The sequence below is a fragment of the Arachis ipaensis genome, chromosome B7, assembly GCF_059453495.1.
Source record: "Arachis ipaensis isolate K30076 ecotype BB chromosome B7, ASM5945349v1, whole genome shotgun sequence".
In the NCBI taxonomy this organism is placed as follows: domain Eukaryota; kingdom Viridiplantae; phylum Streptophyta; class Magnoliopsida; order Fabales; family Fabaceae; genus Arachis; species Arachis ipaensis.
In genome coordinates this window covers 31,598,565-31,611,023 of record NC_142442.1, presented here as the reverse complement: position 1 = coordinate 31,611,023, position 12,459 = coordinate 31,598,565, and the positions used below count along the sequence as shown (strand labels likewise).

Sequence of the window (12,459 nt, the reverse complement as noted above, 5' to 3'; positions counted from 1 at the left end):
ATGTGAATTAATTTAACTACATGTAAGTTTTATATACAAGTGAATAAAAAAATTAGAATTGCATGACTCATTTAGGTAGTTGCATTTAGATAGATTGCATTGCATGAGATTCCACCACTTTAACCTTACCTTACTCTTTATCTTGGACTTAGCAAGAGGACATGCTATTGTTTAAGTGTGGGGAGGTTGATAAACCCATATTTTATGATATATATTATGCTCAATTCAAGAGATTTATTCAATCCTTCACCCACTTATTCATGAAAATGGCATGATTTTACTTTTCTTTCCTTATTATGTGATATATGTGAAAAACATGTTTCCTATGTTTCAGAAATTATTTATTTTAATTACCTTTTATTACCATTCGATGCCATGATTTATGTGTTAAGTAGTTTCAGATCTTCTAAGGCAGGAATGACTTAAAGGATGGAAAGGAAATATACAAAAATGGAAGAAAAGCACAAAATAGAGTTTTTGAAGAAACTGGCAGCGACGCGAACGCATGGACGACGCGGCCGCATGCCTAGCGCGAAAAGACAGCGACGCAAACGCGTGACTGACGCGGACGTGCACTATGAGCAGAACACAGATGATGTGGACGCATGACCTAAGCGAACGCGTGACAAGGAAAACTCCAGATGACGCGACCGCGTGACCCACGCGGACGCGTGACAGACGCCACGCACCAGAAATTACAGAAAATGCTCCCAGCGATTTCTGAAACCCTTTTTGGCCCAGATCCAAGTCCAGAAGGCACAGATTAGAGGTTATGAAGTGGGAGAATGCATCCATATGGAGGGAGATCTCCAATTACTCACTTTTCATAGTTTAGATGTAATTCTTAGAGAGAGAGGTTCTCTCCTCTCTCTTAGGTTTTAGGATTAGGATTTCTCTTAATTTTAGGATTACTTCTCTTCAAGTGAAGGTTCAATGTTTCTCTTATTTATTTTCTACTTTTATTATATACCTTTGATTATCATTTATATTTTCAATTTAACTTATGCTACATTTATGTTATGATTTTCTTAATTAATATTATTTGAGATATTTCAGTTCATAATCGTTTTATTCTATTTATGAGTACTTTTAATTTAATTTAGATATTTTCTTCCTTTTGGCTTTGGTTAAGTAATTGGTAACACTTGAGTTGTCAAACTCAACAGTGGTTGAAATTGGCAGATTCCTAATTAATCTAGATTGCTCTAAAGCTAGTCTTCCCACAGGGATTGACTAGGACTTGAGGATCAATCTAATTAGTCCACTTGACTTAACTAAGTGGGATTAAAATCCAATTCTCATCACACCTGATAAGGATAACTAGGATAGAAATTCCAAACTCTCATACATTGCCAAGAGTTTATTTTACAGTCATTTATTTATTTTATTTGTCATTTAAATTACTTGTTCCTTACTTTCAAAACCCCAATTTACAAAACTCATAACCAATAATAAGAACATACCTCCCTGCAGTTCCTTGAGAAGACGACCCGAGGTTTAAATACTTCGGTTATCAATTTATTTAGGGATTTGTTACTTGTGACAACCAAAACGTTTATAAGAAAGAATTTTTGTTGGTTTAGAAGCTGTACTTGCAACAGGAATTTATTCTGAATTCTAGACCACACAAAAGTTCTCTCTTCAGCTCTGTTGAAGGCTTCTTCTAGCTTCTAGGTAATTTTTTCTTTAACTATATGTTTTACTCAAAATTTTGTTAATGTTTAAAAAAATGTGGGTATCTCAATGTCACAATTGTATCGTCAATACGAATTAAAAAAGATTGAAAGTAACAAATAAACAAAGAAATGCATGGTACCGGAGACAAAGTAAATTGCAGAAATTAAAACAAACAAGAAATTAAAGAGAAAATGAAGAAAAAAACATAAACATAAAAAGAAGAACAAGTAAAAGTAGAGAAATTTTATTAATAAAAACGAAAAAGAAACAAATTACAAGTGTTTAAGTTCAGAGGAATTACTTAAGATTTCCAATTCTACTCTGTGATGCCAAGGGGTTGAAAGCTTTTTTGGGTTTCTAAGTGTTTTTCAAAAGAATTGAACTCCCTATAATGTGTCCTAAAGCTCTATTTATAGACTAACCTAATGTCAGCTAACAGTTACCTTTTGTACACCACATGCGAAAAATTTGAATTGCCCCGTAACTGTTCCCGCACTTCTTGCTTAATGTCAATTTCAAAAATCAAATAAATAACCAAACTGACATAATTTAATTAAAATAAATATAAATATTATATATAGAGACATCACCATGTAACTAATTATTTTTTTATAATTTTCTTATAAAAATCATATTTTGTCTAATATAATGCCCCCAAAATTTTTCACTTGAAGTCATACAGTGATTGAAAGTAAAAAAATTTTGTTATTTATAATAATAAAAAGAGTATATACAAACATATGTTTATTTATTTATTTATTTTTATTATTTTTATTATTTATTTTATATATATATTATATTATTTTATTATATATATATATATATTTTTTAAAATGTACATATATATAAATAATAATAATAGTTTGAAACGTCACCTAGAGAACACATAAGAGTACTCGTACTCTTTTTCTTTTTTGTTATTTTATTTATTTATTCAGTTATTTATTTATTTATTTTTATTTTGGCTAAACAAAAAAGTAAGACAGCTCAGTATTTTTATCTTCTTGTAATACTTGTGAGAGAGAGAATACGTTAGTGTTTGAACACCTAAAAGCTTCTTCTTCAACTCTTTGTCTCTTATTCTTCCAAATTTCATCTACTATGGTGGACTTCTTCCATTCACAAGGATTCAACTGTATTTAAATCTTTTGATATTTCAGGTAGGATTTCATTGCTAGCTCTATTCTTATCTTTCTCTTTTCCATTGTCGATTAAGAGGAACCCTAATCCCAAAAATGGCATGCAAAATATCCTTGTGTTATCCATGACTATAAGTACTACAATCTTACTCTGAAGACCATTCTCCTTTTTTCTTTTACATTCTTTGACTCAAATTATGATTTGACTGTTGAACCCTATTCTTCAATTCTGCTATGTTGCTGTCTTTTTCTATTTTCATGTATGAAAGAAGAGGTAGGAAAAAAGAAAAGAGAAAATATATATATATATATATATTCTGTCTATTTTGCTTCCAAAAACATGATAGAAGGGATGGTTCATTTTCTTGGCACAAACATGTCAGAATTTCATTCCTTTTTTTTTGGTAATATATTATTATATCTACAAATATAACCCAATGTTCTCTAATTGAAAAGTGTGTGATGCCCCAGAACCTGTTCACGATGTGTTGAAGATTAAGGTCTTGAATTTCTTCAATTTGCTTTTCGCTGGTTCAACTGACTTCTAATCCTCAAGGTCTTGCTGAAGGAGATGCTTTACCAAACTTCTTTGTGTATATATTTGCCAGCCTCTTTCTAACAGTAAGTGAGCTTGTTTTGATCCCTTCACTAATATGATCTATTTTAATTTAACTAAACTTTTTTCAATGTAAGTAGAAACAATTGCTATCTTGTGGCCATATTAATTAGGAATAATTTAGCTTTTGCATTATTTTTTGTCATTTGATTTTTTAATGAAGAATGCAATTATAGGATCCTTGGCAATGCTCTGAAGCAACGTAACACAAATGCAATAGAAAACAAAGGGATTTGCTTAGATTATATACACATTCTCCTTACTTTTAGCAATGATCAATCTAGTAGATAATGAATTTTTTCATGTATCATTTATAGATTTTTTTTTATATTCATGAGTGTTGGCAAGCAATATTAAGTCTTGTTTCATGTTAAATCCTTGCTTACTGCTTAAACCAAATTAAACCCATATAAATTCAATTTCTTTTTTTTTACCTTTACAGCTTGTTTGTTGATCGTTGACAACCTCGGCACCCAATACTTGATTTTTTTTTTCAATCTACATTGTTATGGCAACCTCAAGCCACCATCTATCAACAAATCCTCTTTCCTCATCTAAAGTGGCCATTTGTGATAAACCTGTTGTGAAAAATGGCAAAGATTTTGCTCCTGAACTAGAGGCCTCAAAATAAAAAATATGGGAATATCAGGTGCTACTCCCTTTCACAATTGATGGTGTAGACTCAGCTTTCGTCGGCCCTATTATCTCTCCCAAAGTCACCAACAAAATCAAAAATTCTTTTCCTGGTCACCCTCAAAGAAAACATGTTTCTTTTCAAGACTCCATTCCTATTGGATACCTCGACTCCAACAATAGGCTATTCAGAAATCCTGCAAATACCAACATTGAAGGTTAGCATGCTTGGTTAGGTAGGGTTGAAACTGAGAAGATGACCTTGTGAAAAGAGATTGGGATATATGACCTAATTCAGCTTAGTAAAATTTCTTACACTGTTAATTCAGGACTAATGCGAGGTGCATTGTATTTCTGGGATGAGACTTCTCATACTTTTCACACCCCATACGGTATGATTATTCCTACTCTTCTGGATGTAGCTGCAATAACTGGCCTACCTCTCTTGGGAGAGAAAATTTTAACTACTACCCAGTCAACCACAGGAGTTGAGTATGCCATTGATATCTCTTGCACCACCTACCAGAGTTTCATTCTTAATAACTGATGAGCGGATATTTTATACGCTTTTTGGCATCATGTTCATATAGTTTTTAGTATGTTTTGTTTAAGTTTTATTATATTTTTTATAGGTTTTAGTGTAAAATTCACATTTTTGGATTCTATTATGAGTTTTTGTATTTTTGTGCAATTTCAGGTATTTTTTTACTGAAATTGAGGAGTTGGAGCAAAAGTCTGTTTCAGAGGCAGAGAAAGTGCTGCAGATGTTGTCCGAATCTGACCTCCTTGCACTCGAAAGAGCTTTTCTAGAGCTACAGAAGTTCAAATGGAGTGTTCTCAATGGCTATGGAAAGCTAACATCTAAAGCTTTCCAGAAATATATAATAGTTTATACTTTGCTTCAGAATAGAAGGCCCAAAACTGGCGTTCAACGCCAGCCATCTACCCCAGTCCAGGCGTCCAGCGCCCACCAAGGGGAGACCAGCGTCCAAACGCCCAAAGAGGTGCCCCTAGCCACCGTTCAACGCCCTAGAGCCCTCCTAGCTCGTGGATCTCAATCAAGCTCATCTCAAACACTTACCAAGTGGGCTCCAGAAGTACATTTTAGCACTAAAAGACTGTTTTACCCTTCTTATGTAATCCTTAGTCATTAGTTTAGTATTTAAAGGATATTTTACATTATCTTCAGGACTTTATTCCATATTTTCATTCATCATTGTATTTTCTGTCAGTGTGAGTTTCAAAACCTCCTAGGTTGAGGGGAGGAGCTCTGCTGAGTTTTATAGATCAATAAAGTACTACTGTTCTTTCTCAATTCGTGTTTGATTCTCTATTCTAAGATGTATCTTTATTCTTCATTCTAAGACCACGTGCCTGACAACCACCCATGTTCTTCTTGGGTTCGTGTGAATACGTAACTGGAAAGCATTGAACCACTAACTTGATTATACATCTCTTAGACGGATAATCTACGACTTCATTGGGACTTTTCAAGACACCAGTTCAACCGAGGTATGGAGAGATTAGAGTCTTTGTGGTAGAGGCTAGAACCCAAAGGTGCAGCGTTCTCTGATCTGGAAGACTCGACCTTATCTGTGGCGCTTTGAGTAGGATCATGAAGGAGAATGAACTGCAGGAGATTCACCATCAATCATAATGGATCCACACTAATCCTGGGATTTAGATCTGGAGGAGCATTGGCGACCTCTCAACCGGCGTCGATCACATACAGCCTGCCATAGAAGAAATCATTCACAGTTGAAGAAGACAGTAAGACCGGATTAATCCAGAAGAATAAAGCATCTCCAAGCCTTAACCATCTTCTTATCATTGCAAACAGGTCAACCTAGTTAAGATCTTTTTATTTTTCATTTTATGCATTTAAACAAATCCAACAACTCTTCTATCCACCTGACTAAGATCTCTTTATTTTCCTTTTATGCATTTAAACAAATCCAACAACTCTTCTATCCACCTGACTAAGATCTACGAGATAACCATAGCTTGCTTCAAACCACAATCCTTGTGGGATCAACCCTGACTCGCTCAGGTATTACTTGGACGACCCAATGCACTTGCTGGTTTAGTTGTATGAAGTGTGGAAATTCGTGCACCAAGTTTTTGGTGCCGTTTCTGAGGATTGTTCGAGTTTGGATAACTGACGGATTATCTTGTTGCTTAGATTAGGTATTGTTTTTTATTTTGTTTGAGTCTTTTTATTTTCTTCTTTTTGAAAAAATTCAAAAAATTTTCAAAAACCTTTTCTTTTCTTTACTTAATCTTTGTTTTTAGTTTGAGTATTTTGTTTTTGTTCTTGTTGAATTTTTGAAATTCTTTGAGTCTTTTTCTAAAAATTTTCAAAATTACTGTCTTTTGTTTGAGTCTTGAGTCAATCTTTAAGTTTGGTGTCTTCTTGTATCTTTTCTTTAAAATTTTCAAAATTAAAGTCTTTGGTTTTCAAAATTTTTAAGTTTGGTGTTTTTTGCATGTTCTTGTTTTCTTTGAATTCTTTGAGTTTTGTTCTTGGTATTCTTCTTGATCTTAAAAGTTTTAAGTTTGGTGTCTTTTGGTGTTTTTCCTTTCAATTTTCGAAAATTTAGTGTCTTAGATCTAAAAATTTTAAGTTTGGTGTCTTTTTGTTGTTTTTCTCTTTCTTCATTAAATTCAAAAAATCAAAAAAAATAAAATATCTTTTCTTATCTTTAGTTGTAATTTTTCAAAATTACACCAAATTTTTCAAATTTTAATTTCAAAATCATTATCTTATCTTATCTTAGTTTTAAATTTCAAAATTCAAATCTTTTCAAAATCAAATCTTTTCAAAAAATCATATCATTTTCAAAAATCTTATCTTATCTTATTTCAAATTCAAAATTTAAAATTCAATTTCAAAATTCAAATTTTAAAATCAAATCTTTTTCAAAAATCAAATTTAAAATCTTATCTTTTTCAAATCTTTTCAAATTCTTATCTTATCTTTTCTAATTTCAAATTTTAAAATCAAAACTTTTTCAAATCTTTTTAGTTTCTTATCTTATCTTTTCTAATTTTAAATTTTAAATTCAAATCTTCTCTAATCTTCTATCTTATCTTAAATTCAAATCTTTCTTTATTAGTTAGTTGTTTTCTCTTTTCTCTTTTTCAAAACTTCCTAACTAATTCCTCTCTCTTCTATTTTCGAAAAGAGTAATTCTCCACATACAAGTGATTTTCCATACAAGTCATATAAGTCATTTATAAACACACCGTTTCACATTTTTTTTGTGCCTCTTCTTCTTCTTCTTCTTTCTCTATGTCTCTTTTTCTTCTCTTCCTCCCTCTTTTTTTATTGAAATTTCTTCTCCTCTTTTCGTTTTCTCTTTCTCCTTTATCAAAATCACCAGAAAAACGAAGAAACATTATTCAAGGTACGTTTCTTGCCTTCTCTTTCTCCTTCTTCTTCTTCTTGCTACACGTTCTTCTTCCTCTTCCTATTCTTCTTCTTCATTTACATGCTTTTCTCTTTGTTTTCTTTCTTCGTTATTCTCGGTTTCTATTGTTTTTTAACATCAAGCTCTGAAATCGTTTTTGAAGAAGAAGAAGCAGCAGCAGAAGATGAGGAGAAAAAAGAGAAAGAGTTCTGAATTATGCATAAGGTGTACTTCAACGAATTTTGGGTGTTTCTTAAATTCTTTGGGTGTATTTTTGTAATCCTTTGGGTGTATTTCTATAATTCTTTAAGTGTATTGATTTCAAGAAGAAATGTACTGTCTCTCCCTATATTGGGTGTATTTCTTAAATCCTTTGGGTGTATTTCTTAAATCCTTTGAGTGTATTTCTGTAATCCTTTGGGTGTATTTCTGTAATCATTTGGTTTATTTCTGTAACTGTTTGGGTGTATTTCTGTAATCCTTTGGATGTATTTCTATAATCGTTTGGGTGTATTTTTGTAATCGTTCGGGTGTATTTCTGAAGTTCCATCATCTTCAAAACAATTTCAAAACTTGATTTCAGAAACCATGAAAATCGAAAAAAAACAGAAGGAGATCGAAGGCAAAGAGAGAACGCTTTTCCATACAAATCATACAAGTCATTTATATTCACGCTTCTTCTGCTTCTTCTTCTTCTTCTTCTTCTTCTTCTTCTTCTTCTACTTCTTCTTCTGTAACGCGCATGTTAGGCCCAACTTTAACGTGCGTGTTAGGCCCAACTTGTAAGACTTGTAAACAAAAATAACTTGTATGTGTAGCACTCCTCTTTCGAAAATCCTTCTTCTACTTCTCTCCCTTCTTTTTCGAAATTCATTAATTAATTTTCAAAACTTTTAGTTAATTAACTTTAATTTTTGAATTTTATTAATAAATAAAATAAACAAAAATATTTTAATTCTTGTTTCTCTTTTTACTTCTAATTTTCGAAATTGCTCATCTCTTTATTCGAATTCTTCTTCTCCTTTTTCTATCTTCATTCTTCTTTCTTTTCTTCTTCACATCTCACTGGGAGTTCTTTGTCCTCTGGCATAGAAGCTTCCTTTCTTGTTGTATCTGTGGTTTTCTGTTTATGACTAGGAATAGGGATAAAAAACCTCTCTTTAATCTTGATCCTGAACCTAAGAGGACTTTAAGGAGGAGCTTACAACAAGTTAAAGCACAACACTCCGGAAGAAACCTTTCAAAAAATTTTGAACAGAAAGTTGACAACATGGCAGCTGAACCTAATCATGAAAGAGAGGCAAGAAAGGTTCTTGGTGCTTACACCAAGCCTACCTCTGACTTCTATGGTAGAAGTATCTCTATACCTGTCATTAGAGTTAACAACTTTGAGTTGAAACCTTAACTAGTGACCTTAGTTCAACATTATTATTCCTAGTGTGTTGGTCTTTTCTTTTAATGTTTCTTGAGTTACAGTGATCTTTTCAATCTGAACATAAATTAGAATTTTCAAACAATTGCGATACAAAATTAAAAGAAAAACCAATAAGACAAACTAGAGTCAAGTAAGACTTTTTGAAAGTCTTGCTCTCACTCTCCCTTAATTTCTCAATTTCACTTATGCTATTGGATTAAAACAATCTAAAGTCAATATAATTTTTTAATTTTCTCTCTTGAACACACTAATATAAATAATTAGATATGCAAAATATTACCTTCTGTCGACCTTTTCTGCAAGCTACTCTAATCTTCGGTGTCGCTGTCAATTTAGATACAAACTTCTTGCTTTCACTACCTTTAAATTTTTTGTTACAGAAAAAAAAAGAAATAACATAAGCACTAAGTGAATAATCTGTTGCAAATTTAAACTGAAATGATGATCAATTTTATACATGGTATAATATAAATAAGTGCTTACTTTAAAATTATTATTATTGTGCAAGGGTTATAATGAATGCAATGTGAGCATGCATGGGGTTGTGCCAAGCTAAGGTTGGTGGCCATGGCCCTTTTTTCTGATATTAAATACACACTATATATTACAAACTAGGCAAGTAGCTATTTCTAGTCTTTTTCCTTATTCATAGACTAACACTCAACTATTATATTAGACATCTCATTTTTATGCAAGCTAAGTGGGATTCATTATTGCTTGTTTAAAACCAAGTATATGTATTATCGACATGATATTTTCTTTCTTCTTATTCTAATTAGCCAGACATTATGGATATAGCAGTTCAAATTAACTATGATAGCATCTAATTAACTATTTTTTCTGTCTATAGAGAAAGATTGGGTGTTGTGTAGGGTGTTCTACAAGAACAAAGAAGATGGTGGTAAACCTAATAGCATGGGAAGCTGCTATGATGACACAGGCTCTTCATCTCTTCCAACATTAATGGATTCTTACATCAGCTTTGACCAACAACAACAATCTCAAACCCATCTTCATGCTGATGAGTATGAGCAAGTGCCCTGCTTCTCGATTTTCTTTTACACCCAAACAAGCCCTATTTTAAACCAAAAATTCAGTTTTAAAATCACTTTTTAACCAAAAATACTGTACATTTGAACTCTGATATGTTATTGCTAGTCTTTGAAATCTGATCTGTCATTCCTCTAATTGGCATGTAAATTTTAATAAAAACTAAAACTTTAGAAACAACAAAACAACTTAAAAGTCATCCACACCAAATAACATGAAGAGAAAAAGAGTACATAGAAGCAATCGAATAATAGTAGCACCCAAGATTCACCTTTAGACAAAGATAAAATAGAGCAAAACACCACACGCACACTCAACCGAATCCCTTTTCACAGAACAAGAAATAGGTCAGAATCCATGAACCACTAAAATCAATTCAGAAAGAAAGCAACCCATCAAAGTAAACAGAGAAAAGACCAGTGACCTTGGTGACACAGAGCAAAGCAAGCCCGACTTTCAGATCCTTGATCCACTGACCCAGAAACAAAAAGGAAAATCAATTGTCCGCAACTGTGACGGCGAGTCGGCGACAGCGAAACCAATTCAGAAAGAAGAGAAAGTTTTAGTCTGACAATTTTGAGAGAGACGTTCTTTGAGAGAGATGTAAGAAAACTCAGAAAAGATGAAGAATACTAGAACCGTTCTTCTGAATATTTTTTGTTCTTTAGATGTGTTCTTCTTTTTTTTTTTTTGTATGAATGAACATAAGAAATTAGGGTTTACGGAAGAGTATAAGCATGATTGACTGTACATGAATAATCAATTAGATGTTGTTTTAAATTTAAATTATTTAAATTTATAAATATAAGTTAGTTCAATTTTAAAATTTGATTAATTTAAAAAGATATATTTTGTCCAACATAAAAAAAAAGGATATTTAAATTTTTTTATAAAATTAAATAAAAAATATTTTTTAATTTTTATTTAATTAAAAGAATATTTTAATAAAAATGGTGATATAATATATATTTAAAAAAAATTAAATACTATGTAAAAAATAAATTTCACATAAGTTATTATTTATCTATATTTTAAAAATATCGGTATTGAAGCAAACACCCTATATAAACCCCCTTTGATCATTCTTCTTTTCGCATTATTCCAAATTAAGTTTTCTCCCGTTTTCATCTTCCATTAACCATTGCTCGCACGAAGCAAACTGCTCGCAAGTCCACCTTTGGCAAAGCCCCTAAAAAGGAACTCGCTAGGAAGGTAAACACACTTTCCTGCTACCTAGGGTTTTCATAGTTATTCCTTTCTGTTTTCGTTTTACGATTGTGATTTCAAGTTATATATATAATCCTCTTTAGGCTGCGAAGAAATCTTCTCCAACAACCGGTGGAGTGAAGAAGCCGCATCGTTTTCGCCCCGGAACTGTTGCCCTACGGTAACACTACTGCGTGCATTAACGACGTTCTCCTATCTCTCAAGTTATTTGATTTCATCAGTTTCTAATGGAACAGTTCTACATTTTTTTGTTTCAATGAGATACGAAAATACCAAAAGAGTACCGAGCTTCTGATTCGCAAGTTGCCATTCCAGCGTTTTGTTCGTGAAATTGCTCAGAACTTCAAGGTCTTCATTTTTTTTTCCAATGTTTATATTTTCACATGATGATGACAATACAAAATTATTAAATAATTCGATATATTTAGCTAAATTGTTTAGCATTGCAGACGGACCTGAGGTTTCAGAGCCATGCGATTTTTGCACTTCAGGAGGCAGTGGAGTCTTATCTAGTGGGACTCTTTGAGGACACAAATTTGTGTGCGATCCACGCCAAGGGAGTTACCATTATGCCCAAGGACCTTCAGCTTGCCAGGCGTATCCGTGGCGAACGTGCTTAATAATTATGAACTAATTAGTTTGTTTTAATTTCTTTTGTTTCATTCTGAAATTTCATTCTTCTGCTCTGCATATTTTCCCTTTCTCTTATGGTAGATATTAGGATTCATAACAAACCTATAATGTGAACATTTTGTTCTTGCCTTCCTTCGTCCTCTATCTCTCTCTAGCTATATATACACGTTCGTTTATCTGTTTGTCAACTTCTCTTTTTGTTAATATTTAATTCGCTTTCAGGCAATTCTCTTTAGGTTAATCATATTTTTACCATGAAAATCCTGTAGTTTTTTCTTTTTTCCCGGGTTATATCTTTTTGATAGAAATGTACATTTTAAAAGCGTAAAAAAATTAAATAACATAAAAAACTAAGATAAAAGGATAGTTGATACTTGATACATATATTTTATTGAAAAGTATAGGTAAATAATAAAAATACTAAACAATGTGAACAATGGATATATCGGATGTTCATTTCATTAAGTGTGCGGATGGTTATTCTAATATTAAGATTTAATTGGATAATTTGGAGGTGTAGTGTGTTTTGATTTAATTAGTGATTATTCATGTTGTTCAAAAAAATTATTTGTTATCTAGCATTACCCATATTTTATTATCAGGAGTGCGAATGGATGGACCAAAGGAAAAAAAATGAGA

The 12,459-nt window shown here is 32.1% G+C and overlaps 1 protein-coding gene across 1 annotated transcript; it reads left to right on the top strand.

Annotated features, from left to right (window-relative positions):
- Positions 1 to 8,745: 8,745 nt before the first annotated feature.
- Positions 8,746 to 11,957, top strand: LOC107606923 (histone H3.3-like). Its single transcript, XM_088494611.1, has 5 exons — positions 8,746 to 8,830; positions 11,072 to 11,172; positions 11,271 to 11,347; positions 11,424 to 11,535; positions 11,637 to 11,957. The coding sequence occupies exons 1-5, from the start codon at positions 8,746 to 8,748 to the stop codon at positions 11,805 to 11,807; spliced, it is 546 nt and encodes a 181-aa protein (XP_088350737.1). The 3' UTR covers positions 11,808 to 11,957.
- The last annotated feature ends 502 nt before the right edge of the window (positions 11,958 to 12,459 follow it).